Genomic DNA, 26,886 nt, shown 5'->3' with positions numbered 1-26,886 from the left:
GTGTGGTATAAAATTCAGAAGTGTGAAAAGGGTACTGTGAAAGTCTCCCGTCCCTGAACTCCAGCAGCCCACCTCCCCTTCCTGGGGACAGCCGGTGTTAATGGTTTCCTGTATGTCCATCTAGAGATGTTTTACATTTGTAGTAGGACGTACATATATTCTTTTCCTCAGAAGGAAGCACCATATACACACAGTTCTTACTTTTTCTATTTATTACTCATCTTTTCAGATCAGAACATGAAGTGCTTCTTCTTTCTGTCTCGTGGCCACATGATATTTCAGTACGTGGACATGCCAGAATTCATTTCACCATTCCCCCACTGACGAGCATCTAGATTGCTCCCAGTCTTTCGCTATTATAGACAGTGATGTAGTGAAAAATGTGTAAGAACTTTAGAAGTCTTTGGGGTTTTTTAAAATTACTAAGGAAGTAATTATGCAAATAAAATGCCTGTTTGACAGTGTTTAGATTTGAATTATAAACAGATGCAGGAGATTCAGCTATTAACTTCCTTATGCATTTGTTCAATTTTGTTTCTGTTAAGTAGATGTTTATAAATAACTTAGGATTTCAGGGTACATGACTGCAAACGTGCACGTAGTTTTCATGCTTATGTTTCTCAAGTGGCCTCTGGCCATTTAGACATCTCAGGGTCCTGAAGGTATTTGTTTCGGTAACTGCAGTACATGTAGTGTGTGTGGAGTGCAAATCTATGGCTGTGTGAGGACCACACAGCTTTTTACCTCACATATGGTTTTTTCATATCTGCAGATACCTAAGAAGGGAACAGTGACCAAAACACCTAACTGGGAGTTGGTAGTCTTATGGTTGGCCCTAAAAATTGTAGCTGATGCCCTATTAGAGTGTTACTGGGAAACAGTATTCCATGGAAGTAAATTTTCCGAATCGAAAAGCTCCTTCCTCTTTAGCTTCCAGATGTGTGTAACACACACGCCCTTCCAGTGTCCGCGCACGCACACCTTAGCAGGTGTGGTCACGGTCACTTCCTGACGCGAGCATATCAGATCCGTGCTTTATCTGCCATTACGTCGCAGCTCTTGGCGCTTGCAGCGTGAGACCCATGCTGTGTTCCAGATGGCCTGGCCTTGTTGTTTGCATCTCTTCCCTCTCCACCGCCATTTCTTGCTGCCTTCGCCTGCCTGCTGGAGGCTACGTGTTTGTGGCTAGTTGGTGGGCTAACCGCTAGGCTAACCCTTCACGTTTGCTGTGAGCTGGGAATTCACTCAGTGACTGCTGTTGCCCAGAATTTTGAGAGCGGTCTGAAGAGACTGCTCTACTACCTTAGAGTCGTAGTTTCTGACGTAGGCCAGGAGTCTTTTCTCCCTACGGTGAAGTCCGGGGGTTTGTGTGTCCAGTTTGTTGAGGGGACTTTCCCCCCCTTTTTTTGGCCTGAGAGCTGTTTTCAGAAGGATTAAAATTCCTCTGAAAGCAGATAGTGTTGACATACTTGGGTAAAGAAGGACTGAGTTGCCGTCTGTTCAGCCATTTTCCTCTGGCCCCCACCTTGCCCGGGTCCAGCCCGGGGTCTGTGCCAGTGGCTTCTGATGTGTCCCGTGCCCGCCGCGCTTGGGTTGGGGGGGGAGGGTGGTGGTCAGGCACACACTGGCCCTTTTGAGTCTTGTTCTTTAGAGCCATGCTTGATCACTGAGCCTTTGTTTTCCCGCGTATGATATGTTTTTGAGGTTCACAGCTCAAGCCTTCAACATAATTTTAAGAGCTAAGACACCCTGCTGTGTAGGATGGGCATTCATGAAAACAACCCTGAAAATTTGCCTTTTTAAAAATGTGAACTGCTGGACATTTGACTTTCAAGTCTCTCATGTGGGTATTTGCTGTGGATAGCTCCTTATTGAGCTAGAAGTGAATTTATATACAGTTAGTGTTATTTTTTTTCCTTTGGGGCATCTGAAAGCAGAGTGAATAGGGGATGCAGCTGGCTGCTTCCTTCGCCTTTGGTTTTGTTCCTCTCTTATCTTTGGTAAAGTAGCTGTTGTAGTAAGATAGAGTTTTATGAACCTAGATCTTGGTGATCATTAATATCTTTCCAGGAATTTTACTGACAAATAGCTTAATGTACTTAGTTTCTTTGAAAGCATGTATATTTTAGTGTTTCTCAGTGTGTGTTCTTTGGAACGCTGGCCCAGTAAGTGTTTAGATGGATTTAAGTCATCTGTCCCCAAGCCTCTTTGACCACGGAGTCCTTTTTAAAAACAACTAGTTAACTTCCCGTAGGGCTTCAGTATGTGAAGAACAAGTTTGGACGGTGTGGGAAGTGAAGGTAGATCTGTTATTTGGATAGTCTTGTGGTTTTACCTGTAGGCTCTGAGTGCTTATCTGCCAGGTTTTGCTGGACACCATGGCTCGGAGCCTGGCTGCCGCGTGCCCCGGTCAGGCCAGAGTTGCTCTGGGCTCAGGGATCTCTTTTCTCGTGCCCTTGCCGTAGAACACAGAGTCTGATCACATAACGATTGCCCTGGTTCTGCACCGAAGGGAATTGCTTCCTGTTTGCACTCATCTGTGCAGCCTCTGACCAAATGGGATCCGTGCTCATCTCACCAGCCCATCCCCCACCCCCCCTTTGTGCCCTCTACTCCTCAGCCATATACAGCGGCCAGCCCTCCTGTTGGTGGCTTCAGGGCCTTTGCGTCTCCTTTTCTCTGCCTGGTGTGCTTGAGCTTCTGGAGAGTCTGCCTCAGCGGGGCGGCGGGGGGGGGGGGCCTCCCTGACCTTGACCCCCTTCTCCAGCTGATTCCTGTTCCTCCCCTTACCGTGACTGTGTATCTCACCTGGTTCTCCCCCGCTGGAAGCTGAGCTGGAATGAGGCTACGGATGATGTCCGCCTGTTCCCCTCTCCCCCCGGGGGCCTGGCCTGATACCTGGCTCCTCGAGGCTCTCCACGAACAGGTGCAGCGCAAAGTAAGGTGGTCATAGGAGCACAGCAGTGAAATGCCAGCCTCAGAATGGCCAGGTTTCAGGACGTTTTTCTGTGACATCAGGGTCAATTCAGCCTTCTGCTCGTGCGACATGAGGCAAATGCCTGTTATTCCCTTTAGTTCAAAGGTCGGGCTGTTTCAAATTTGAACACTGCCATCTTCACATTGAATATGATGGAAAATGATGATTACCTATGAATCTTCACCTAAGAACAGCACGGAATTGAACTGATCGTGTGTGAGGGAAAGCTGTCTAAGGATGTTGTTTTTTTCAACAGCAACATCTACGAAAGTGGATGGAAGTGGTGGTCCTCACCCACAAAGGGGGCCAGAGGAGCGACGGAAACGTGAGTGACTTGTTTGCTTCTGGGAAGGGCAACCGCGCCGGGCACTGCTGTTTGCAATGTTAATGTCGGAGCAGTGCTTTTAACTAAAATACCGGTCAGAAACCCAGTTTATGTAATTCTAGGCGTGTAAACTGTTGAACCTCTTTTACTAGCCTTACGTTTTGCCTTTATTTTTCTTAATTATTGAACATTCCTTTTTGTGTTTCTTTGAAATCTCCTTTCTTCACTTAAATACAACTTTTTCTTTGATGAGAATTCTGGGAAGCTTGAAATGTTAGTATTTTAATTTTACTGGTTTTGCTGTAAAGTGTATAAAGTGTATTTTCTAAGACTGTTCTTGGCAGCTGCTGTTTGCATGGTGGTGCATTCCTCAGCTATGGTTTCCCATGGCTTCCCATCATCACTGCCTCATGAAACTGAGTGTAGGTTTCAGGACTTTAGACACTGAGGATAACGTAGCAAAGCATCACATAAATACTGGCATGTATGTTGACGGGTCCGAATCCCCCATCCCAACTGTTTGCCAAAAATCAAATGGCCAGGACTTCAAAACACATTTTTTATGGCTTTAAGGGAAAACTACTTTAGTTAAATTTTTTTACGTGTTTGATGTTGGTCATTTTAAGACTTCACTCTTTAAACATAATGGTTCTTGCTGTTTTGAATCTAATTTGCATATGTTAATATTCGTTTAAAATACGTTTTAAGTTGATGACTGTCCTATCGGTAGGATCGTGTTTTCCCTAAGGTCCTGTTACACCTGGTGAAATTGTACGGCAGTGTCCTAACGAGGGGATTCTCTAGCTCTTCAGGGGCATAATCAACGTGGCTTTCTTGTCTTCCTGTGCGTATTTGTTGGATGCTGTGTTTCATCCCAACTTGGATTTTTTTTTTTTTCTTTTCGGCTTTATTATGCTTTGTTTTGGCCATTCTGTGTCAAGGTGTTTTGTTTATGTAAGTGTCAATTCCTGCTGCTTCTAAAAACAGCCAACTAAGCAAACTAAACCAGGATTTTACACTTTTTTTAGGAATGTTACACTACCATGACCTCTTTGAAGGTTTGTTATTCATACACACAGGGAAAAACCAGGAACTCTTCACGGGGGAGAGCAGAGTGTATGTTCAAAGCTTAAACTCTTGGGCGTAGGTACAGGTGCCTCTGTGCTTTTCCTCCCCACCTCTCATCCGCTTAGGTATTTTTGCTCTAAATTTTATATTTGTTTTATAGTCTGTTAATTCTCTGAAACACACAGCTAGTTCTAGAATAAACATTTAACAACCTCTAGGGGGCAAGTGAATGATTTCCATTAGATCAGAAAGATTCCATCCACGTTTACAGCGGGTTATTTGGAGGGCTCCTTGGATGGGGCAGGGGCAGTGGGCAGGAGATGGAGCTGTGGGCACCGGGAAGTCCTCCAGCTCCCGCGGAAACGTGTCATGACCATCATAGGAGTCCACTCCCTGACCAGCCTGGGAACACCCAGCTCTGCGGGGGTGGCCTCAGGCTGTGGTGTTTGGGCAGCGTGCCCACAGTTTCATCACCTCAGCCCAGGGCCAAGCTGCCGTTCTGCTCTTGAGCTCTGATCATTTTTTATGGATGTTGCTCAGGATTGGGAATGGATCTTGGATCGTAGTTTGTCCTCATTTGGTTGAATCCCCCGATAATATTACATGATTGAGAACCTGCAACTGAAGACATGTTAAATAGTGGACTATTTATAAGAAAACAAATACAAGCTTTTCTGTGATGCTGGGTACCCTGATGATCAGAGCTTTGCACGAGCACCGTGTTTTAGCATCGCGCTCCCAGGGGAGAATGCCTGACCCCCTTGCCGTGCCATGTTTGTGTGCGTACACAGCTTCACTTCCCAAAATAACCCAGCTACCTGTGGGTGGCATCATGGCCTCCGGGTTCTTCCGGGTGTGGGGGCCTCACACATGCCCGGTTAAGGGGGCTGAACCACCTGGTACTCTCCAGATTTCCTCTGGGAAAGAGGAAGAAAATTTCTTTAACATCAGCGCTGCACATAAAGATCGTAACTTACTCTAAACAAAAACAGATTTTTAAATGTATTTGCTTACAGCAGTTTCTCCCCCTGGGCGAGAATTCCGAAATTCCTGCTTTTTAAATTTGATTTAGGGAAGGGATGTATGCTATTCTACACTATCTGAAGGGCTCTGTTTTGACATCTGAAGGGTGGAAGCTGTACTTTTTTTGCTGTTGAGCATTTGTTAATTATTGTGTGCTTTTTGATAATTGTCTTTACTGTCTTGTTTCCCCAATAATCCTTACTGTGTATGAGTATATGGGAAGTTTTTATGTAAATAACATAAATAGAAAAAAGATGATTTTCCTCCCCATCCTCAGGAAAGCATTTCCGAGTGCGGGAGATGTTCCTTGTCTCCATTCTGTCAGTTTGAGGTGAGAACAACCCTATTAAAGTCAGTTTATGACTTGCACTGTGAAGAACAGTTTATATTTTCTTTTCTTTTCTTTTTTACCTTTTTGTTGCCTTTTTTCATGCTGTAATTTTTGTTTTGGTTCAGCCTGCCATGGAAGGGGTAGAGGTGAGAATCTCAGTGGAGGTGCAGGAGGGGGTGTTGTCGTATTTGGTTTTGCTGTGACTTGTGGTTCTGTGGTGGACAGAGTGCGTTGTGCCTTGGAGTGCAGTGAGCCGTATCGTCTGTCTGTGGCAGAGTCGTATTAGTACCATTGCTGTGAACTGTCCGGATGCCACGCATGTTTCCTGTCAGGACGTTTTAAGCAAGATTCTAAGTTCTTTGGTTTTTATATGTTCGAATTGCAATTATTTCAATACCACTTCAGATTCAACTGGGTTTTGCTCTCAGAATGTTCGTATGAGCTCCTATATCTCACAACCTCTTGGGAGGAAACTACACAAAGAATATTATACCTGCTAGGAATTGGGAGGAGCTCTATTTTCTTTCACACTCCTAAGTGCCTGCCTACCTGGAGTTTAAGACCTCATTGCCCCTCCGCGCGCCCAGTCCCCCGCATCTCTTGCACACATACACCACACCGACGTAGTCCCGACACTGGGACTTCGGACAAACCCGGAGCTTTCCCTCTGCTGTAAAATGGGGATGATGACATCCGTCAGTCCTATCTGCCAGTGGTGGTGTGAAGACCAAAAGAAGTGATTTCTTGATTGCGCTTTGAAAACGAAAACCCGTAATGCAAAAGTGCTGTTATGAGTACGTTGTAATTTCAGAGTAGAGCTTGCTCTGTGTGCCGACCTGGAAATTCCATAGAAGAGAACTCTCTTTTCTTCTTCTTTCCCATTTTCTTCGTAGAGGCATTCGGGGAAGTATCCCAGATGCTACTGGGATGTGGTCCCTCCTGACGAGTGTTTATCATCCCCATTTTACTGTGCTGAGTGTGACGGACCTCCTGTTGTGCACAAGGCAGGGTGGTACATCAGGGAGTCTTCCCTTCTCTGGCCATGGCTGTGGCCATGTGGGATCTCTTTGAATTGCAGATTCCAAACTATGGGAACTGCCACTGAGAACAGAACGTTGGAACAAGAGCGATTGACCACTGAGCTGTTAGCCCCTTAAAGAGTGCGGAAATGTTGGCATTTCACATTTTCCGTACGATTCAGTAGAGCAGTTTGCCAGCCTCATCTTCAGGCCTGGTTGACAAATACTTAGTACCATGGTCAGTCGTTTATTTACACAAATCTTTAATTTTCAGGATAAATACTTGAGGATGTTTTGAAGACTTTCTTTGTGCTAAGTTTTGAGGGCAGAAGAAGTCTGTGCCCTCAGAACTTAGGGTACCGGGAAGACCCCATGATGTCACAGCAAAGCGGGGGAATCGTAACACTCTCACAGCCACAGGCATGCTCGTCCCCTCCTCCACGGGGGGCTTGCGCGGGCAACCCCCAGCTCACTTCCAGCACTTGGCCCTGTTCCTGAAAACAGACGCAGCCCAGTCACATGGGGGCACACAGCTCCTTCTCCCCTCCACTGACAGGGGGAAATCTGAACGCCAAGGGCAGTTAGTTCCCTTGGGCCACAGCAGTAACCTGACCTTGGTAAATTGTGGCTTTTTACATGTTAATTCTTTGCTTCTGGTGGCTAGCCTTGCGAATGTAGCTAGACCATAGTAGGGTCTGTAGTCATGTTGGTATCTCTAGCTGGCAAAATTAATTGGCCTATTTTGTAATTTCTGGTTTTCTTCATTAGGAAATGAAAATTTGTTCGGCAATTATAAACCTTTTTCACCTGATCCCAGCTGCACCTCAAACTCTGGTCAAGCCTTTGTTAGAGGTGGTGATGAAAACTGAACGGGCTATGTTGATTGAGGTAATGGTCAAACTCAGGGTTACTTCTGATTCTTCCTCCATCTGTTGGCTTGTGATGTTTTCACTTCGTTAGATTTTAGATGGCTTGATCTAACAGCCTGAAGGTGTTTGATGTTAATATTTGCTTACGGCTGTAGCACACTCTGGTTACGGAGGGGAGACATGCCTCTTCCTGCCATGGTAGGTCTTAGACCAACGAAGCCTCAAGCCCCGAGAAGACGCCGTTTCCCCCCATGTTTTCTAGGCTGGCAGTCCCTTCAGAGAGCCTCTGATCAAGTTCTTGACACGGCACCCCTCACAGACGGTAGAGCTGTTCATGATGGAAGCTACCCTGAATGATCCCCAGTGGAGCAGAATGTTTATGGTAGGCACGTGGGGAGCTGGAGTCAGGTGTCCCTGCAGATTCGTGTCAGCCAGTGTGCTCTGAAATCTGAAATTCCTATTTCACTGTTCAGTGCCTCGGCTTTATTTTTTTCTGTCGTGTATCCGAGCGTTTGAAACATCATTGTTGTGTATGTGAAAAGTTGGAGTGGAGGTGATCCTTCTTGAGGATTTTGGTGGTGGTGACAAATGAATGAGCTGCTGGGATCATGAAATCCATAATCACAAAGTGTTATTACTGTTAAGAAGCATTTTTTTCTTAAAAGGGTGTTTATAGCGACTTTTTAGCCTGCCTAGGGAGATTAGAAAGAACCTTAGAATTCAGAACATCTAAATCTTCTGTTGGTTTTGACTAGCTTAAAATGGCTCGTTTTGTTTTGTTTTCAGAGTTTTTTAAAACACAAAGATGCCAGACCTCTGCGAGACGTGCTGGCAGCTAACCCCAACCGGTTCATCACTCTGTTGGTGCCTGGCGGCACCCAGACCGCCGTGCGCCCCGGCTCCCCCAGCACTAGCACCATGCGCCTGGACCTTCAGTTTCAGGCCATCAAGGTAGCGTCTCTTCACCGAGCACCTGAAATCTTAAAAGTTTAGGCAAGACGCACAGAGAACCCTGTCAGTTCCCTAACCCTGTTGCTTCTTTGACAGATCATAAGTATCATAGTTAAAAATGATGACTCCTGGCTGGCCAATCAGCATTCTCTGGTGAGTCAGTTGAGACGCGTGTGGGTCAGCGAAACCTTTCAAGAAAGACACCGGAAAGAGAACATGGCTGCCACCAACTGGAAGGAGCCCAAGCTGCTGGCCTACTGTCTGCTGAATTACTGCAAGTGGGTGCATCCGTTTGTCTTCTCTTCACGTCGAGTGACTTGTTCTGGCCTGCAGGCGAAACCAGAGCCTGTCTGGGAGTTTGGGCTGGGCTGTGGTTCACTGGCCACGTGTAGTCACATTTGTTACAGAGAACAGACTGGGACTTTGAGCTGTTTAAAGGCAACTCAGAGATCGTATGTAGCCATGAAGCGGGCCGTGACCTAATCTGTTCTTGTTTGGCCCTGCAGAAGGAATTACGGAGATATAGAATTGCTGTTCCAGCTGCTCCGGGCCTTCACGGGTCGTTTTCTCTGCAACATGACGTTCTTGAAGGAGTATATGGAGGAAGAGATTCCCAAAAATTACAACATTTCTCAAAAACGTGCCCTGTTTTTTCGCTTTGTGGACTTCAATGACCCCAACTTTGGCGATGAACTGAAAGCCAAGGTGAGTCCCACTGTGAGGCAGGGGTTGCTGCAGCTGTAGGAGCTCGTTTTCTAGGGAAGCGAGGGCACTGTTGGTGTTCTGCTGTGTCCACAGTGGTCTGGACTGTTTGGGAGGAAAAGGCCCTTGTTGAGGAGCACACGACAGATCCGGAGTGAACCGGTGTTGAAAGTAGTTTGTTAGCGTCCTTGTGTTTAGAAAATGACTTATCAGACATGAGAAGATGAGACAGACGGACGTCGCATTTCCTCCTGTTTCACTGTCCCTTTCCAGCCGACTGCTTGAGTAAAAGACAGGATGAGGGGTCACACCCTTGACTGAGCTCTAACTTCTCGGGTGCGAAGTGACCCGCTGGTGGTCCCACCCACCTTAGGAGAAATGAAGAGCATGGCTTTGCTTTTCCTCCTCCTTCATTTTTAAATTTCTTTGTAGGTTCTGCAGCATATCTTGAATCCTGCTTTCTTATACAGCTTTGAGAAGGGGGAAGGAGAACAGCTCTTAGGACCTCCCAATCCAGAAGGCGATAACCCAGAAAGCATCACCAGCGTGTTTATAACCAAGGTGGCATCACTAATAATACGTTGGCACAAAAAGTAACTTAGCAGATGAGTGAGTGAGAGAGAATGTGTGAGTGTGTGTGCGTGTGTGATGGATTCGTTGAAAAACATATTTTTCTAAGGTTTTTATTTTTCATGCTTGCATTTATAGTAGAGCATTATAATTCTTACTGGTACAGTTTTAAAGGCAGCTTTACTTTAGGATGGATTGACTTTCCACACTGGTAGAGTCCACTGAGAAATCGAACGTATGTCAGTGAAAACTCAGATTATCAGAGTTATTTTGTAAAAGTCCCTTTTGCTGGTCGTATTGGAAGTACAGTTTTCAGCTTTAGCTTTGCAAAACAACCTACCAAAAATCAGTGGGAACATCAGACCCGATCTGGTTGTCAAGTTCACTAAACCGTGGTTGTAGCAGGGTGATGTCTGAGGTTACCTTAGGTGTTACAGTCTCTGCATTTTTTTACGGTTGTGTTTCCAGTTTGCAGCAGAGGGGTGGTGTGTTTCTTTGAGAAATGCGCGCCCAGTGTTCCTTACCGGGCCTGTCCCGTGCACGGCAGGCCTTCGAACTTTGCTGCCAGGTGCCGCGTTTGCCTTGAGGTTGGTAGAGTGTTCCGTTTACACGTTCCGCTGGCGTGCTGTGAGCAGCGGGCATTCCTCAGCAGCGTGCTGCATATGCACGAATGCCCTTGGGAAGTACTCAGTTTCTCCCCTCGGTCGCTGTTCCGTCCTGGGGTGCAGGTGGAGGGGACTGTTGTTCTCACTGGCAGTTAATTGGTCCTTATGTAGTCTTTGTCCCTAAAGACAGGTCTCCTTCCTGCAGTTTTCACCCCACCTTTACCCTCTCTAGGAATGCGAGCTGAGCCCAAGGGATCTTTGTGAGTCCCCATGCTGGTATTTGCCTTATTCTGGGCAACTGTGGGGAGATGGTCACCCAGACGCGGCCCCTTCCCCCGTGCTGCCTTCTCTACACTGTCTTTTGGGTTGAATGCTGCTGACGCGGCACAAGCGAGGAGCTGGGATTTGAGTGTCAGAGGACAGATGGCAGCGCGCAGGTGGGGGCCCCGGGGTGGGGCCATCGGGAAGCAGCAAATCCAGGGGGGAGGGCGCTTAGGGGGCTCAAGGGGCCCTGATGAAAACACAGTTGTGGGGGAGACTTCAGCCTTTCAGAGCTTCCTGGTAGACGGAAGGTGGTCAGGATGCCCACTTGAACGATGCAGGTGTGCACTGGATTCAGGAGAGACATGTGGAGTGTTGGGGGTGCACTTTTTTTCATATATTCATAAAACACGGAAATCTATCAGATATTTGATTCAATCAAAAACTAAGTAGAGATTTGTTTTCTAGGTAGCATTTTCTGATCATAATACTGAAAAATCAGGACTAGATAATAGCTGACTAGGAAAAATCCCAACTACTTGGAAATTAAGAAACTCCACCCTGAATCAGTCACCTTGTGTCAAAGAGGAGGCCCTCCTTGTCCCCTCAAGTTCCTTCACCCGCTGCAGGGGGTGCCTGCCCTCCGGCATTGAAATAAATTCAGTGAGTTTCTAATCCACGCACGTAAAAGGGAAATCGATGTGACATTATTGCTTCCCTTGTTGTGAAACTTGATGTTATGTACGCATACAGAGCGTGTGCGCGTGCGTGTGTGTGCGTGCGTGCGCACGGTTTAAAAGTTTCAAGCATGTCGTGTAACCCTTAGCGGGTGGCTCGATGCCGGGCCAGAAATGAGCTTTCCTGCGCGTGTCTCCCGCAGGTCCTGGACCCGGAGAAGCAGGCGGACATGCTGGACTCCCTGAGGATTTACCTGCTGCAGTACGCCACGCTGCTGGTGGAGCACGCGCCACACCACATCCACGACAACAACAAGAACCGCAACAGCAAGCTGCGCCGCCTGATGACCTTCGCGTGGCCCTGCCTGCTCTCCAAGGCCTGTGTGGACCCGGCCTGCAAGTACAGTGGCCACCTGCTTCTGGCGCACATCATCGCCAAATTCGCCATACACAAGAAAATCGTCCTTCAGGTACCGTGAGGCCCCCCCCCTCCCCCCGACACTCCGTGGGCTTGCGCACATGTACGCGCCGCCCCCTCCTACCGTCGTGGCCTTCTTCCCTGTTGTCCCTCCCGGCACCGTTAAAAATGCTCGTTCCTGCCATCTGACAAGTGCCGTGAACTCTCCCGTGACTGTGCATTCTCTCCTCCCTCCCCAGTTACTGCTCTGCTCTCTCGTTCCTCTGCAGCCTTGCCGTCAAAACAACAAAATATCTCCCTTGTCCACCTCATGCTCCTCTATGCATGTGCATTCCTCTCCTGGCTTCCATTCTGCTGGTCTGTTGAAACCATTCTGGAAGGGCCCAGCCCACTCCTTAGCTAAAGATACGAGGCACTTCAGAACCTCGTGTTGTACTGACCCTCTGCTGACGACGAGCACATGTTGCCTGAGTCCCTCGGTGGTTTGGGCCTTGATGCCAGGCGGCCCTGGATTTGAGTGTGTTATTTGCGGTCACAAGTTCCTGTGACCCTGAGTGAGTCAGTTCTTGTCTGTAAGAATTAAAGGTAGTGATATACTTCAGTGCTCAGCCTGTCTGTCCTATTAACATTTTATAAATGATCGCCCTTGTCCTATCCTGTGAGGTCACTTCTAATTGTTTTCCTCTGACCGCTTCGTCTTGTGAGCTTCTGTGGTGTTAAACCCCAGACCTCGACAAGGCCCACGACCTCAGACATCACCTCCTACAGCCATGTCTCTGTGGCGCTGTCCCCCCAGCCAGAGACCCAGGGACCATCCCTGACACCCTCTAGTGCCCCCTGGTGTCCGATCGTGGGCAGGTCCTGTTGCTTTCCAACATCTGTCCCGTCCCCTCCACCCTCAGCACCTGTCAGGTGGTCTTTGTGTCCTCTGACCTTACTTACCTCAGGAGGTCACCTCTCACTTGCGCTATTCCGAGACTGCCTCTGACAGCAGCCCCTTCAGCTCCATTTGCCACACGGTGGCCAGAAAGAAAGGGTCTCTGCGCTTCAGCTGACTTCCCGTGGGTTACACTAGAGCAGGTTCCTGCGGAGAGCTAGGTCTCACTCATCTTTGCCTACGGCATGCTAGCCCAGCGTGGGCCCGGAGTGGGTGCTCGGGAGGGAAGGAATGAATGTGTTCATCGCTCAAAACTTAAGGAGAAAGCAACTGCATTCTTTTCTAATGAGACAGCCCTAAGGAATTTTGTAAAAATCATTTTGCAGAAATACCCTGCCTTGGTTCAGAGTGATTGGGATTTTTCTTGTTTCTCTGAGCCTTTGTTCTCATCCCAAGTAAGAGTCTCTTCCCTGCGTTAGGTATTTCACAGCCTGCTCAAGGCCCACGCGATGGAAGCTCGAGCGATTGTCAGACAAGCGATGGCCATATTGACTCCAGCGGTGCCTGCTAGGATGGAGGACGGGCACCAGATGCTGACCCACTGGACGAGGAAGATCATCGTGGAGGAGGGCCACACGGTCCCTCAGCTGGTTCACATTCTGCATCTGATTGTGCAGCATTTCAAGGTGTGTAGAAAGTACTGTAGACAGGGCTGTTCTGCATGCTCAGGCATTGGCTTTGCCCTTTTGCTTATCTTCAATTTGCATTAATAAGGTGGCTGTTCATCTTTTAGTAAAGGTATTTCTGGTCCGTTGTGCGTTTGGGGACGCAGGGGTGCTTTGTCAACATGAAAATGGTTCTGGTTTAGAGACTATGTCCCAGGTATCTGCTTCTGTCTAGGACTGTGTTTTTCTTGTAAGTACTCGGGTAACAGTGAGTACCAATAATTAGTACTTTGGGAAGTAGTCATCGTTAACTCTAGGTTTTGGTAACTCGGCTTGAAGAGTTGTTTGTGTCGTTGGCACCTCCTTCTCTAGAGCCAAATCCCCCACTTTGTTAGATTGATTCAAATGTAAATATTTCTTGTACATTTCAGGTAGAGGAGAAAATTCTTTATAGCCAGCTCTTTTAGAATTGGAGATTTGCCTCTCGGTATGGCTGAGTGTCTGTGACATCAGGTCTGAAGTTTGGTACATGTTACTAGTTTTGCCTACCTAAAGAGAATTCAGTGTTGCAACATTTTTTTTTAAAGATTTTTTATTCATTTGAGAGACCATGCATGCATATGAGCAGGGGGGAGGGTCAGAAGGAGAGGGAGAAGCAGGCTTCCCCCTGAGCCGGGAGCCTGACACGGGGCTCAATCCCAGGACCCTGGGATCATGACCTGAGCTGAAGGCAGATGCTTAACCCACTGAACCACCCAGGCATCCCGGTGTTTCACCATTCTTTAAAGATGGTACTAAACGGGGGGTGCCTGGGTGGCTCAGCCGTTAAGTGTCGGCCTTCGGCTCAGGTCATGATCCCAGGGTCCTGGGATCAAGCCCCGCATCGGGCTCCCTGCTCCGCGGGAAGCCTGCTTCTCCCTCTCCTTCTGCCCCTGCTTGTGCTCTCCCTCTCTCTCTGTGTCTCTCTGTCAGATAAATAAAATCATAAAAAAAAAAAAAAGATGGTACTAAAGGACTGAAGTACAGTCTTCTATTGGGATTCAGTGAGGGGCTGGGGTGGGGGGTGATAAATACCCACACACATCCATAAGGTGATGAGAATTTCTTTGCTAAGTCACAGGTCAGAAGTCTTGAGCAGGAGTCTGGGTTAACTGCACGTATATGTGCGTGCATGTGTGCATGTTGGTGTGCGCACATGTGCATCCTCGTGCTCGGGTGTCGGAGGCGTGGTGCCGCAGCCCTGGGGTGATGCAGAGCCCGTGCCCACAGGTGTACTACCCAGTGCGACACCACTTGGTGCAGCACATGGTCAGTGCCATGCAGCGGTTAGGCTTTACGCCCAGCGTCACCATCGAGCAGAGGAGGCTGGCCGTGGACCTGTCCGAAGTCGTCATCAAGTGGGAATTGCAGAGGATCAAGGACCAGCAGGTATGGCCACCAGACTTCTGTCGTCCCAGATGACATTCCTTCTGCTTCTCCTTAGAAATCACCCCCAAAAATCACGTGTGTGTGTGTGTGTTTGTGTGTCTTTAAGCCGGATTCAGACATGGACCCAAATTCAAGTGGAGAAGGCATCAACTCTGTCTCATCCTCCATTAAAAGAGGCCTGTCGGTGGATTCCGCCCAGGAGGTGAAACGCTTCAGGACGGCCACGGGGGCCATCAGCGCGGTAAGCGTGCGCGCACGCCGTGTGTGCTTGCTTTTATGGGTTCTGCACTTCCTTGAAGGAGTTCGTTCATTTGTTCCACAAATTCTGAGTGTGGCCTCAGTACCCGGCACCGTGCCCAAGACACAGCTGGGAAAGGCTGCGCTCAACAGGGAGAAACCCAGTGACGCCCAACTTACCCACGGGTGTTTCCCAAGTCAGCACACGTTTTTCTTGATGCACGTTTAATACCCTCAGAGTTCTGAGGAGAATGGTTCATTCCTTGCAGTAAGGCTCTGAGGGAAACTGTGGGGTAAGAAAATTGATTGAGAACGTGCACCCATGTTGTGTTCGGTATTTTAAAAGATTATGTCCTATTTTGTTGGAGGGCAGCCGCCAAGAGAGCCCTGGGCATGCTCGCTCTCCTCGCCCCTTGTGGAGGTGATGACTCTGTCACTTTGTGCCTCGGTTGAACTGTCCCTCCCCTCACCACTCCTCCCGAGGACGTGGTCCCGGCATCCACCTGTGCTCAGGCTGGACTCCCGGAACCACGTGAGGTTTTGTCCATTTACGTGTCTGCACACAGCGGTGGCAAGCAGGTCTCCCTGGTGCTCGCCCTGCCGGCTCACTGCGGAGCCTCCCAGCTCCTCTCCCTCCTCTCCCACACACATTCCACAAAGCAGAGGACCGATGGCTCTCTTACCGAATCTGAGTCCAGGCAGCGCGCAGAACAGCGTCTGCCCCCGGGAGGGCCGCATCCTGTGAGCTGGCTGCACAAGTGCCCTGCGTTGGGAATGCATCATTGAGATGCTCTTGCTGCCTCTTCTAGGTGTTTGGGAGGAGCCAGTCGCTGCCCGGAGCGGACTCCCTTCTTGCCAAGGCCATCGATAAGCAGCACACAGACACCGTGGTGAACTTCCTCATCCGCGTGGCTTGTCAGGTACGGCTTCCTGGGGATGTCTTCTGCTAGGGGTTCCTGAGAACAAAGACTTTTTAGTAGAATCCAGAATGTTATCTCCGATAAAAATAGACAAACCAAGGTCTGAGGCTAGCTCTGTCACCTTCATACCAAATTTCACTGATTTCATGACATGCTAATATTTTTGAAACCTGCCTATGCTTTATGAGTGATAAGATTTTTTTTGAAAGGTTTTTTTTCTTTCAGTGGTGATAAAATAATGGTGTATCTTTTTTTTTATGATTTTATTTATTTATTTATTTGACAGAACAAGTGGCAGCGTGGGGGAGTGGCAGCAGAGGGAGAGGGAGAAGCAGACTCCCCGCTGAGCAGGGAGAATCATGACCAGAGCCGAAGGCAGGCGTTTAATCAGCTGAGCCACCCAGGCGCCCCAATAAGGGTGTATCTTATAATTAAGGGCATCGTGGTGTTGGGAAAACAATGGCAGTAGATCAGTGATCTTGGGCACATTATTTAACTTCCAAGGTACCTGTCTCATAAAGGTGCTGCTGGGATGATCCAACATACATAAATGATGTACAACATTTAGTAATTTAAGTGTCTTTAAAACTTGTGTTTGTGGGGCACCTGGGTGGCTCAGTCGTTAAGTGTCTGCCTTCAGCTCAGGTCATGATCCCAGGGTGCTGGGATCGAGCCCCGCATGGGGTTCCCTGCTCAGCAGGAAGCCTGCTTCTCCCTCTCCCACTCCCCCTGCTTGTGTTCCTTCTCTCGCTGTGTCTCTCTCCGTGAAATAAATAAATGAAATCTTTTAATAAATAAATAAATAAAATTTGTTATTCACATCAGTATATTTTCATGGATTTGTTGGAAATCTATTTCTGAAACTTCATTTTTCCTTTCAAAAAAAACGTCATAAATGAAATTTTTCTAACTAGTTTTTTTAAGAATTCGGGAATCTTAAGTTTGTATAATTATTAAACAGGATAGTAGGTCTTGCCATACTGGTGAGGATTTCAAAGTACTGAGGAGACTCTACTAAATTTTCGAACCAGTACCTTCTTGGTGCTCTGGCACGCTAGGCACAGCCCAGGAGATCTATGGGGTTGGGGGTTAGCTCAGGCCCTGCTCTTGGGGAGCTGCCTGATACTGATCCATCCGTCACACAAATGAGTGCACATCCCCACTGACCTGACCCCTTAGCAAGGGAGCAGGAGGGCCCCGTCTGAGAGGGGCCCTGAGGCAGAGGAGGCCCCGTTGAGTCAGGTGGGAGAGGAGGTGGCTGGGAGGAGAAAGCTGGGCTGCACGGGCAAGAGGCAGTGTCAGGCATGAGGATGTTCACGGTGAGACGGGGCCTTGAATCTGAGTGCATTTTCAGGTCAATGACAACACCAACACGGCCGGGTCTCCTGGGGAGGTGCTGTCTCGCCGGTGCGTGACTCTCTTGAAGACCGCCTTGCGACCGGACATGTGGTCCAAGTCTGAGCTCAAACTGCAGTGGTTCGACAAGCTGCTGATGAGTGTGGTGGGTGCCTGTGTCTATCCCCTGCTCCTAGGCTTGGGGCCGGGCCGCTGAACCCTGAACTCTCCGGTCCCTCAGCCAGTCGTGGCTGCTAAGGAGGAGCAGCAGGGGGGAGTTTCACTCCCCGGAAAAGATTTTAAAACTTGAGCTTGAACCCCCCGCCCCAAGCAGTGAGGAGCTTTGGAAATGTCATAGTTCTCTTGGCTACTGAAATCTTGTTTCTTAAACTGACTTCCCAGCTGGCTTGGGATAAATAGTTTTAGTTGATTTATGCGACAACCTCTAAAATAAATGTGAATTTTTAAAGGGAACATATAATTTGTTATTGAGCGCTGTAAAGTCTGGTAGCAAAGAAATTAGCCCCCAGTGCTGATTATTTGGTGGGTTTTTTATTTGGTTTATTTCTGTAAAAACCATGATCCTGTAATTTCTGGCAGCTGCAACCCCATTTTAAATCTTTGTTATATTGCATTGCAAAGACTAACGTAATTGCCTCAGTTTTTGAAAGGTTATAAAGATTCCCTGTGCTATGAAAACAGTGTGATCATAGGCTGCCTGTGTGCAGTACATGCTCTGATTCAAATTACTATCATACACAGTCACGGTTGAGTCAAGCTCAGCCATTAGTGGGTGGCCTCTGGCAGGTAATAGGCTAACATTTTCATGATGCAGAGTGCCGAGCTCACAGCAACTTTCCACCTTGTTCCCATAGTAAATGGAAGATTTTATCTCAACCCAGTGAGCACACACGGTGTATGTGCAGGGCACCTGTGTGCAAGCCACAGAAGCATACGTTTCAAGGAGCAATACTTGACTGCAAACCGTACACTGTATTTTCTGTTATTATTTTTTATTTTTTAAAGATTTTACCTATTTACCTGACAGAGAGATAGCACAAGTAGGCAGAGCGGCAGGCAGAGGGAGAGGGAGAAGCAGGCTCCCCGCTGAGCAGGGAGCTGGACGTGGGGCTCGATCCCAGGACCCCAGGATCATGACCTGAGCCGAAGGCAGCCACCTAACTGAACCACCCAGGCGCCCCTCTGTTACTATTATTATTATTACTATTATTATTATTATTATTAATGCTAGCATCATCTGTTAGATTGATTCCATGACCCACAGTCTCAAAGATACTTCCCTTTTGGAAGGATATTTGTATTGTAAGTAAAAGTGATATGAGAGAAGTGGAATTCAGTGATTGCTTTTTTAGACCAATTTTAGTGATTTTCCTTTTTTTTTTTTTTTAAGTTTAATTTTTAAGTAATCACTACACCCAACGTGGGGCTTGAACTCACAACCCTGAGATTGAGAGTCACATGCTGTACGGACAGAGCCAGCCAGGCACCCCTGATTTTCACTTTTTAATATTGAGTATTAGTATTTTTCATGAGCTTTTAAAATAGGAGGTTTAACTAATTTCAAGTTGTGCTTGATTTGTGTTTCTGTAACGGACTGTACCAGAGTATTGATGTCGTCTGTGTGTGACCTCTGTTCTCCGTTCCAGGAGCAACCTAATCAAGTCAACTATGGAAATATTTGCACGGGGCTGGAAGTGCTGAGTTTCTTGCTCACTGTCCTCCAGTCTCCAGCCATCCTCAGTAGCTTCAAACCCCTGCAGCGAGGCATCGCCGCGTGCATGACGTGCGCAAACACCAAGGTTCTCCGAGCGGTCCATAGCCTCCTCTCCCGCCTAATGAGCATTTTCCCAACAGAGCCAAGTAGGTGACCCTTCCGCTGGTGCCTGAGTGGATGGGCGGGCATGGAGCGTGTCACTTGAGAGTGCTCATTCTCTGGTTACCATAGGGAGCGTTTTATTATCCTGCTTTTCTTTGTGCTTTCACCCTTCCTTTAAAAAAAAAAATACATGTCAGAACTTAATGGCAGCAGTCATGACGTTGTATCTTTTGTTTTGCTTTGGAAATGCTGATGTTATTCATCAGGCAAATGTGACCGTTTCCTTAAGGCAGTAAAGGGGAACTGGGTCATAATGTGTTGTCAAATGTCGAGCAGCTGCCAAGATCGGATTTTGGCGTATCCCACATAAGTGTGTCTTGAGCGTGTTCTGGTTAGGCGTGGTGAGATAAGACGTCATTTAGCTTGGTCAAGTCAGAAGCAGCCCAGAGAGGAGCACCACGCATCCTGCAGTGGGAAAGAAGCACCCGGGCCAATTGCCGCAGATCCCAAGAAAACTAAAGCTCAGTGTCTAGTGTGAGGAAAGTTGACGTCCCGGAGCCCAGACAGGCCTGAGAACCCGAACCACAGGACCCACGTTCTCGCTTCTGTTGCAGGCACTTCCAGTGTGGCCTCCAAGTATGAAGAGCTGGAGTGCCTCTACGCGGCCGTCGGGAAGGTCATCTACGAAGGACTCACCAACTACGAGAAGGCCACCAACGCGAATCCCTCCCAGCTCTTTGGTGAGTGTATGTCTGCCCTGGTTTTTCTAGCAGCCATTCCATTTGGCCTGGATCTCTCTGTGCTCTCTGGATGAGCTTTCCTTCTGGGAAAGTCTCAGGATGTCAGAAAGACCTTTGAGCTGACGTGTGCTCTGGGTGTCTGTGTGGCCTGGTATACGTGAGGCCCCTGTCCCCTGTGGTCTTAGGGGAACGCTGTCCACATGACCAATGTCTGTGCTCCCTCAGTCCCTCCCACCTCAGCCTCAGATGCAGGATCGGGTTGTGGGGGAACAGTCCCATGTTTCGTGGATCCTGCTGACCCAGTTCTACCTCGGACACGGAGATGCTGCCAAAGCTGTGTGCCAATGTGGATAACTGCTGTCTTTCGTAATATGCTCACCTGTTAGTAAACCACTCATGAGACAAGAGCTATCAGACAAGAGCTCCCTGTCTGCTTGGTGAGGCTCTGGTCAAAATGAAAAGAAAGTTGGTTTCTCAGGTAATCGGGGCAGCTGACCGACTGGCCTCCAGAGTTACCCAGAAGTCTAATTTTTGTGAAAACTCCCATCTCTGAGGAGGATTAGACTTTGGGTTAGAAATTAAAAAGTTTTTCAGACTTAGTCATTGTATAAAATTTTGAAAGTACGAAGGAAGGAGAACCACAAGTTGCCTCTGTAATTAGTAACGTTTACTCTTAACATTTGATGTGTTTTTTTTTCTATATATGAGGATATAAATATACGTACAGGTAGCGCTTGTCATGCAAACACTTATATCTGAATTTGCAAACTGAATACATTATTTTTTCATGAGTTTCTTGCTCTCCAAACTCTTGATACTTGCTATCTGAAATTCAGGAGCCAGATAAATTTAGTTAAAATTGTATCCCTAACTGTTCAAGTTTGCCGTCCCTGTTCTAGAACCAGATAGATTTAGATAGTTGAATACTTTTTTGACTTTTAGAAGTGGGATCGTACAGTAGATCCTGCTTTGCAGCCTGGCTTCCAGAGCGTAAACGTCTTGTTAATTCTCCAGAAGACTCTCTTTGAGAAGAGCTGACCACCATTGGCCCTTCCTCCCTCCCTTGTGAGGGTGCCAGCAGGCCAGGGGCGGGGGCAGCACTGCGGCTGGTGTCTGGAGAGTTGGTCACACCAGTCCCCTCCCCATCCTCGACCTGGGGCTCAGGTACTGACCCATCGTCACAAGTGCCGCGGGTTAACCTGTTGTAGAATCAGACTGATCATACATTCACTCTCTACTGAGAAATCGTCCAAATCTGTGATGATTGCACCTATAAATGGCAAATAAATCCCCTTTTATTGGTCTATAATGGGAGCCATGGATATAAATTTAAAATTTAATGTGTAGGTCAGGATGTTCATAAAAATGTCAGCTAGGAAAGGTAACGTTTTTTTTCACATACTCCACGTCGGTGCTCTGACATTTTGCTCATTTTTATTGATCTTAGGCAGTTCTGCAGAATGGGTATAAATTGACTTCTAAAATATTCATCATGTCCAGATACTCTAGGTTTTTTTTTAAAGGATTTTCTTTCTTCATTTTTCTCCCCCCAAGCATATCATGGAACAAAAAACTTCCCTTAGGCTACTTTGCTATAAACTAAAGATAAAATCCAGAACTGAAGATACGAATGTTGTTTCTATTGAAGCGCAGAAATTGGCTCTCATGCCTGGTGTTGATCATGAATTAAGAATTAGGAGTGAAAACACAGCACTCCTCAAAGTGTAGCATGTGCCATACAAAAACTTAGAACGTTGACATTTGGGGCTCATCTATACTTTTGTCAGAAAGAGCACATTTTTGTTTAACACATTTTAAAATGTTTTAAACGGCACATTTTTGTTTGCCTTTTTTTTTTTTTTAAACTTAAAAAAAAAACAACAGCACCTTTCTGCCTTTCAGGGACCCTTATGATCCTCAAGTCTGCCTGCAGCAATAACCCGAGCTACATAGACAGGCTGATCTCAGTCTTCATGCGCTCCCTGCAGAAAATGGTCCGTGAGCACCTGAACCCACAGGCAGCATCGGGCAGCACGGAAGCGACCTCAGGTGACAGCCGTGGTCCCCGTGGGTTTTCTCAGACTTTGTGTAACACCTCAAATGAATTCTGAACCGAATATGAATTCCTGTTGTTTTTAATGCAGTCCCTTGTCTGTTTGCTCTCAACAGAGGGGTTCTGAGCATTTCATTTAAAACCAAAGTGAGACTCGTTTTTAAAACGAATTGCCTTCCATATTTGTGACTGTGAGGATGAAGAAATTTTTAAGCGGTTGCACATTGCTGTGGAACATTCACCACTAAATGAGGGCTGTCTAATGAATGGTTAAAACACATTGCGTAACCAGGGCTGTTATGCCTGCTGAAGACTTAAGTTGCGGGTTCCGGGCCTGAGCAGTGGGCCCCAGGAACCTGAGTGATACGTCGGTGTGGGCGGGAGCTATGCTTGGCATCGCTGTTCGAGGCAGCTTGGAACAGAAGTGCCGTGAATGCGGCTTCGGGACTGGCTGTGTCTGGGTTCCCTGAGCTGCTCCATCTGCTCCATCGTCCCCTCGGCCGTGTGGAGGCTCTTAGGAGGCCACCCTCACAGGGCAGAGCAGCAGGGAAGTGGTGAGGCAGCACCTTAAATACCAGAGCTCTCACTGGAGAAAATACTGGGGGGGGGAGGGGTGATGGGCAGACTCCGACATGCCACATAATGCAAAGTGGTGGCCTGTGGGTGCACGTGTGTGGATTGTTGGGGTGCGTTGTCTTTCTCTGCGTGACCAGGAACTGGTGAGCTGGTGATGCTGAGTCTGGAGCTGGTGAAGACGCGCCTGGCCGTCATGAGCATGGAGATGAGGAAGAACTTCATTCAGGCCATCCTGACCTCCCTCATTGAGAAATCACCAGATGCCAAGATCCTACGGGCTGTGGTGAAAATCGTGGAAGAGTGGGTTAAGAACAGTTCCCCGATGGCAGCCAATCAGGTGAGCAGCCGGGGGGGCTGTGCCCCAGCCAGGCCCCCCGCCTCGGTGCGTGTGTCTGAAAGTTCAAGCACGGCTTTCTCCGCTCTTCTCCTGAAAATTCTCCAGCAAAACGTTTTCTCCCCTGTGTTGGCGCTGACGCTATCTTTCCTCAAGATGCATTTTTCTCACTGTGCTCAGCGGATTTTAATTAGAAGCTTGAAACGAATGGTCACTTCTCTGAATGTGGTTTTACTTGTATTAAAATGTTAAATGAACCTTACTTCTTAGTTTTTGTAGTGGTAAAGGTAAGCCGCCAAAATTAATAGTGAGGAACTATAATAGAATTAATTCAGTAAGATGCTTGCAAACTTTGATTTGTTGTATAATTTAGTTGCTTTCTCTTCAAAGTGAGCTGCAGCCCCTAGGAAAATTGGATCAGCAGCTGTCTTGATTTTAAGTATTTGCAGATAAAGCCAGGAGCTTTGTGTTTAATTTAGAAATGACCTTGTCTTATTTTACTGACAAAGTTGTAGGAGCTTAAAAGATAATAGGACAGGTGGCTGGAATGCTTTTGAATGTGTCTTTTTTCAAATAGAAGTAATTGACCTTTCCTTTAAAAAAAAAACCCAATTCATACAGACGCCTACGCTCCGGGAGAAGTCCATTTTGCTCGTGAAAATGATGGCTTACATAGAAAAGCGCTTTCCGGAAGACCTCGAATTAAATGCCCAGTTTTTAGACCTCGTGAACTATGTCTACAGGTAATGACAGCGATCAGCCAGATGTTGCATGTATGTGTCCACGGTGTGTCCTTGGACTAACCGATGTAACATTTAATCTTTCGTGATAGTTAAAGCTTGACTGTCCATATAAACGCTAAATGCTGTAATATATTTTGACATCGTTAACACACCTTTTGCTCAAATACTACATCAGCCCAGGGTGACTCGTGATGTACCCGTGGCTTTTGTCCTGGCATTCCGGAACGTTGGCCCCTGCTGGTTCTCCTTGTTTGCTTGCGGCTTGCAGAGGCTGGCTCTGCTGCAGCTCTTCCAACCCGTGTTACTCCTTCCGTTTCAGGGATGAGACGCTGTCGGGCAGCGAGCTGACCGCAAAACTCGAGCCAGCCTTTCTCTCTGGGCTGCGCTGTGCCCAGCCTCTCATCAGGGCAAAGTTCTTCGAGGTTTTTGACAACTCTATGAAACGTCGGGTCTACGAACGCCTGCTTTATGTGACCTGTTCCCAGAATTGGGAAGCCATGGGGAACCACTTCTGGATTAAGCAGTGCATTGAGGTAGGACGGGCTCATCTCGGCGTCTGTGGCGCCAAAACCAGGGGGTATTAGTACTGTCTGAGAGGGATTGGAAGCCTCCACCCTAACCTGCTCTAATCTCTCCTGGAAAGAGAAAAGGCTTAAAGCTGTGTTTTCAGCTCAAGGGGTTTTTTAGGGGTGATTTTAAGTTCTTAGTTGAATAGCGTTCCTTAGCTTATAGCTAAAAGATTCACTTTCTCTCAAATATAAAAATTGTAAGTTCTGTCTACATGCCTTTAAGGATGTAATGTACTGTGATTGTGGGGTCCTGTCATTCTTAGAGCCAGAAAATAGGGCAGCCAGGCCAGAGCAGCCTGACCGAGCCACAGACTTGGAGTCCTTAGTATGATGAGTCGGGGTGCTGGTGACAAGGGCCTTTGTAAACCCGTCACACCGTTTCAGTGTCTGGTCACAAGTTCATGACGCTGACAGGACGGTAGTGAGACTTCTGGTTTCTTGTTGGTTTGTTATTGAAATCCATGATCTTTCATTGGCTTAGTTACCTACTTGCTGCACCAAGCAGCCTAGTTTCCCTGGGTGAGCGATGCGGGCGGGTGATCCTGGTCTGCTGGTGCGGAATGGGTGGAGCCAGCAGGTGACCTACCACGTTACTTCGTCCGGCGAGACCGACGGTTGTGAAGGTTTCTCCAGGGCATCAGGGAGAGCTTGCTAACGTGTTTGTGTTGGTGCCGCGTGAGCGTTTCAGAGCGCTCTGTACAGCATGTGTTGGGAGCCTGGCGAATGGCCACACAGCGGGCAGTTCCTGATTGATTCATCTTTGGTTCAAGGGACCTGTCGGTTGCTGTTAGGTGCCAGGCCCTGGGTCAGGTCGTAGAGACACAGAGGTGGAAACGACCTTGACCGCGGTAGGCACGCTGGAGCAGTTGGAGGAAGGATGGTTCGGAGGGCACCAGCTGGAGGTCTGCCCTTCCTTCCCGCGTTTGGCCTGTGTGTCTGGTCTGTCGCTGCGTGTTACCAGTTCAGGGCCACCTGCTTCTCACTCTTTTTTCTTCTTCCTCCTTCGTGTGGCCACCACCATTGCTCACAAGGGTGATGGGAACAGTTGGCCCAGTGTCACCACTTTCCCTCCTACCCACCACAGTTGGCAAAATTGTCCTTAATAAAGCAGATCGTGTCCCTCCTTGCCTTTGTACTCGGTACAAACTCCAACTTGCAGGATATGGTCTTTCTGGACCCCAGGTGACCAGACCCCTGCCCCTCTGTCCAGCCCTCTGCTGGCCTCCCTCCCTCCTTAGTCTCCAGCCCCACTGGCCTCTCGTGTTCCCAGACACGCCACGTTCCTGACACCCAGGCTAGCACAGGGCACCCTTTATTCTGTCCATCTCCTGGCTGTGTTACCACAGTGAGTGTGTGTCTTAAGGTTTGGTTTGGTTTGGTTTGGGGGCTTGTTTGCTTGTTTTATTTTTTACTCTGTGTCTGTTGATGTGTTGGTGTTGGTCTTGTCCTTCCCTCTGACGCTTCAGCTCTACCCGGACAGGGGCGCTTGCCTATGAAGTTGACAAATGAATCCAGGGCCTCACACAGCACCAAGTGGGTGCTCAGTAAATATCTGCCCCAAAAATGCACGAGTGCCTTAGTTGAGGGGCAGCCAGGTCTGGGGCAGAGGCCAGGGGGCGAAGCATATTGGGATGTGGGGAAGAGTCACGGGAGTGCTGGCTGTGGGTGGGGAGTGTTATATTGCAGAAGATGTAACGCTCATGCAGAAGCGTGAGCCCCGCTGAGGAGCTTGCACTGTCCCCTTGGGACCGTGGGAAGCCACTGGGGGGACACAGCGGGAAGAGCACTCGAGTTGGCTGTGTGTGAGGAGACAGGTCTGAGAAGAGGAAGTTGGTGAGTTAGGAACTTAGTCCAGGCAGGAGTTGATGGCAGGAGGAAGCCCGACCGGTAGGAGAGAAAGGTCCTGAGCTTATGCTTAGACACAGAGTCCGAGATCCTGACTGAGGGGTGTCTGGAAGGGAGGTTCAGGCTCTGTGTAAGCTGGGGAGAAGCATACAGCCGAGCTGTGGGCTCAGGAGTCTTCAGCACGTGTGCTTCGGTCGAGAGGACTAGCTCTTCGCCGTGGGTCCCTGCACCCCACATGCCAGGCGAGTGTCCTAGGTTTGTCTTCTTTCTCTCTATAAACCCTCTTCAGCTGCTCCTGGCGGTGTGTGAGAAGAGCACTCCCATTGGTACCAGCTGCCAGGGAGCAATGCTGCCGTCCATCACCAACGTCATCAACCTGGCCGACAGCCACGACCGAGCGGCCTTCGCCATGGTCACACATGTGAAGCAGGAGCCTCGGGAGCGAGAGAACAGCGAGTCCAAGGAGGAGGTAATGCTCCAGACGGTTGCCTCCTCTTCACAGCAGAATTCCTGTGTCTGTTGGTGGATTTTATATCAGCCTTCGATGTGGGGGAGGTGGGAAGGCAAGGGAAGAAAACCTGTCTCTGCCTCAAACTTCTGAATGTGGTACCCGCATTCAGTTAGATTTTTCTTCCTTTTTTATCGAGGTGTAGTTGACATAAATTATGTTAAATTTAGGTGTCCAACGTAATGATTCCGTATTTATTTGTATATATTACTGAACAGTCACCACGATAAGTCTAGTCAACATCTGTCACCACACAGTTACAGAAGTTTTTTTAATAATGAGAACTTTCACCATTGACTCTCTTAGCGATTTCAGATATGCAGCACAGCGTTATTAAGTGTGGTCACCGTGCTGTACGTGATGGCCCCAGGACTTACTTTCCGACTGGAAGTCTGTACTCACTCTGCTCATTCCTGATCTCCT

At 48.0% G+C, this 26,886-nt stretch overlaps 1 protein-coding gene across 11 annotated transcripts in view; it reads left to right on the top strand.

Annotated features, from left to right (window-relative positions):
- The window catches only part of TRRAP (transformation/transcription domain associated protein), a 113,433-nt gene that overhangs the window by 46,583 nt on the left and 39,964 nt on the right, over nucleotides 1–26,886 (top strand). For 10 of the 11 annotated variants that reach the window (XM_025863829.2, XM_073886362.1, XM_073886363.1 and 7 more), the window contains exons 31-50: nucleotides 3,234–3,302; nucleotides 7,512–7,631; nucleotides 7,875–7,994; nucleotides 8,399–8,563; nucleotides 8,660–8,841; nucleotides 9,070–9,268; nucleotides 9,698–9,826; nucleotides 11,582–11,848; nucleotides 13,153–13,359; nucleotides 14,608–14,766; nucleotides 14,873–15,007; nucleotides 15,813–15,923; nucleotides 17,278–17,424; nucleotides 18,926–19,139; nucleotides 19,710–19,835; nucleotides 21,738–21,884; nucleotides 22,602–22,801; nucleotides 23,420–23,541; nucleotides 23,861–24,074; nucleotides 26,245–26,424. In XM_025863829.2, coding sequence (XP_025719614.1) covers nucleotides 3,234–3,302; nucleotides 7,512–7,631; nucleotides 7,875–7,994; nucleotides 8,399–8,563; nucleotides 8,660–8,841; nucleotides 9,070–9,268; nucleotides 9,698–9,826; nucleotides 11,582–11,848; nucleotides 13,153–13,359; nucleotides 14,608–14,766; nucleotides 14,873–15,007; nucleotides 15,813–15,923; nucleotides 17,278–17,424; nucleotides 18,926–19,139; nucleotides 19,710–19,835; nucleotides 21,738–21,884; nucleotides 22,602–22,801; nucleotides 23,420–23,541; nucleotides 23,861–24,074; nucleotides 26,245–26,424 — 3,213 coding nt within the window. Of the gene's footprint in view, nucleotides 1–3,233; nucleotides 3,303–5,670; nucleotides 5,725–5,849; nucleotides 5,871–7,511; nucleotides 7,632–7,874; nucleotides 7,995–8,398; nucleotides 8,564–8,659; nucleotides 8,842–9,069; nucleotides 9,269–9,697; nucleotides 9,827–11,581; nucleotides 11,849–13,152; nucleotides 13,360–14,607; nucleotides 14,767–14,872; nucleotides 15,008–15,812; nucleotides 15,924–17,277; nucleotides 17,425–18,925; nucleotides 19,140–19,709; nucleotides 19,836–21,737; nucleotides 21,885–22,601; nucleotides 22,802–23,419; nucleotides 23,542–23,860; nucleotides 24,075–26,244; nucleotides 26,425–26,886 lie in introns of all 11 variants that reach the window. The other variant, XM_073886364.1, reaches the window with a different exon arrangement.

The sequence above is a fragment of the Callorhinus ursinus genome, unplaced genomic scaffold (genome assembly GCF_003265705.2).
Source record: "Callorhinus ursinus isolate GAN/ISIS: 27379988/994484 unplaced genomic scaffold, GSC_fseal_2.0 scaffold70, whole genome shotgun sequence".
NCBI lineage: Eukaryota > Metazoa > Chordata > Mammalia > Carnivora > Otariidae > Callorhinus > Callorhinus ursinus.
This window is presented reverse-complemented; position numbering and strand designations above follow the sequence as displayed.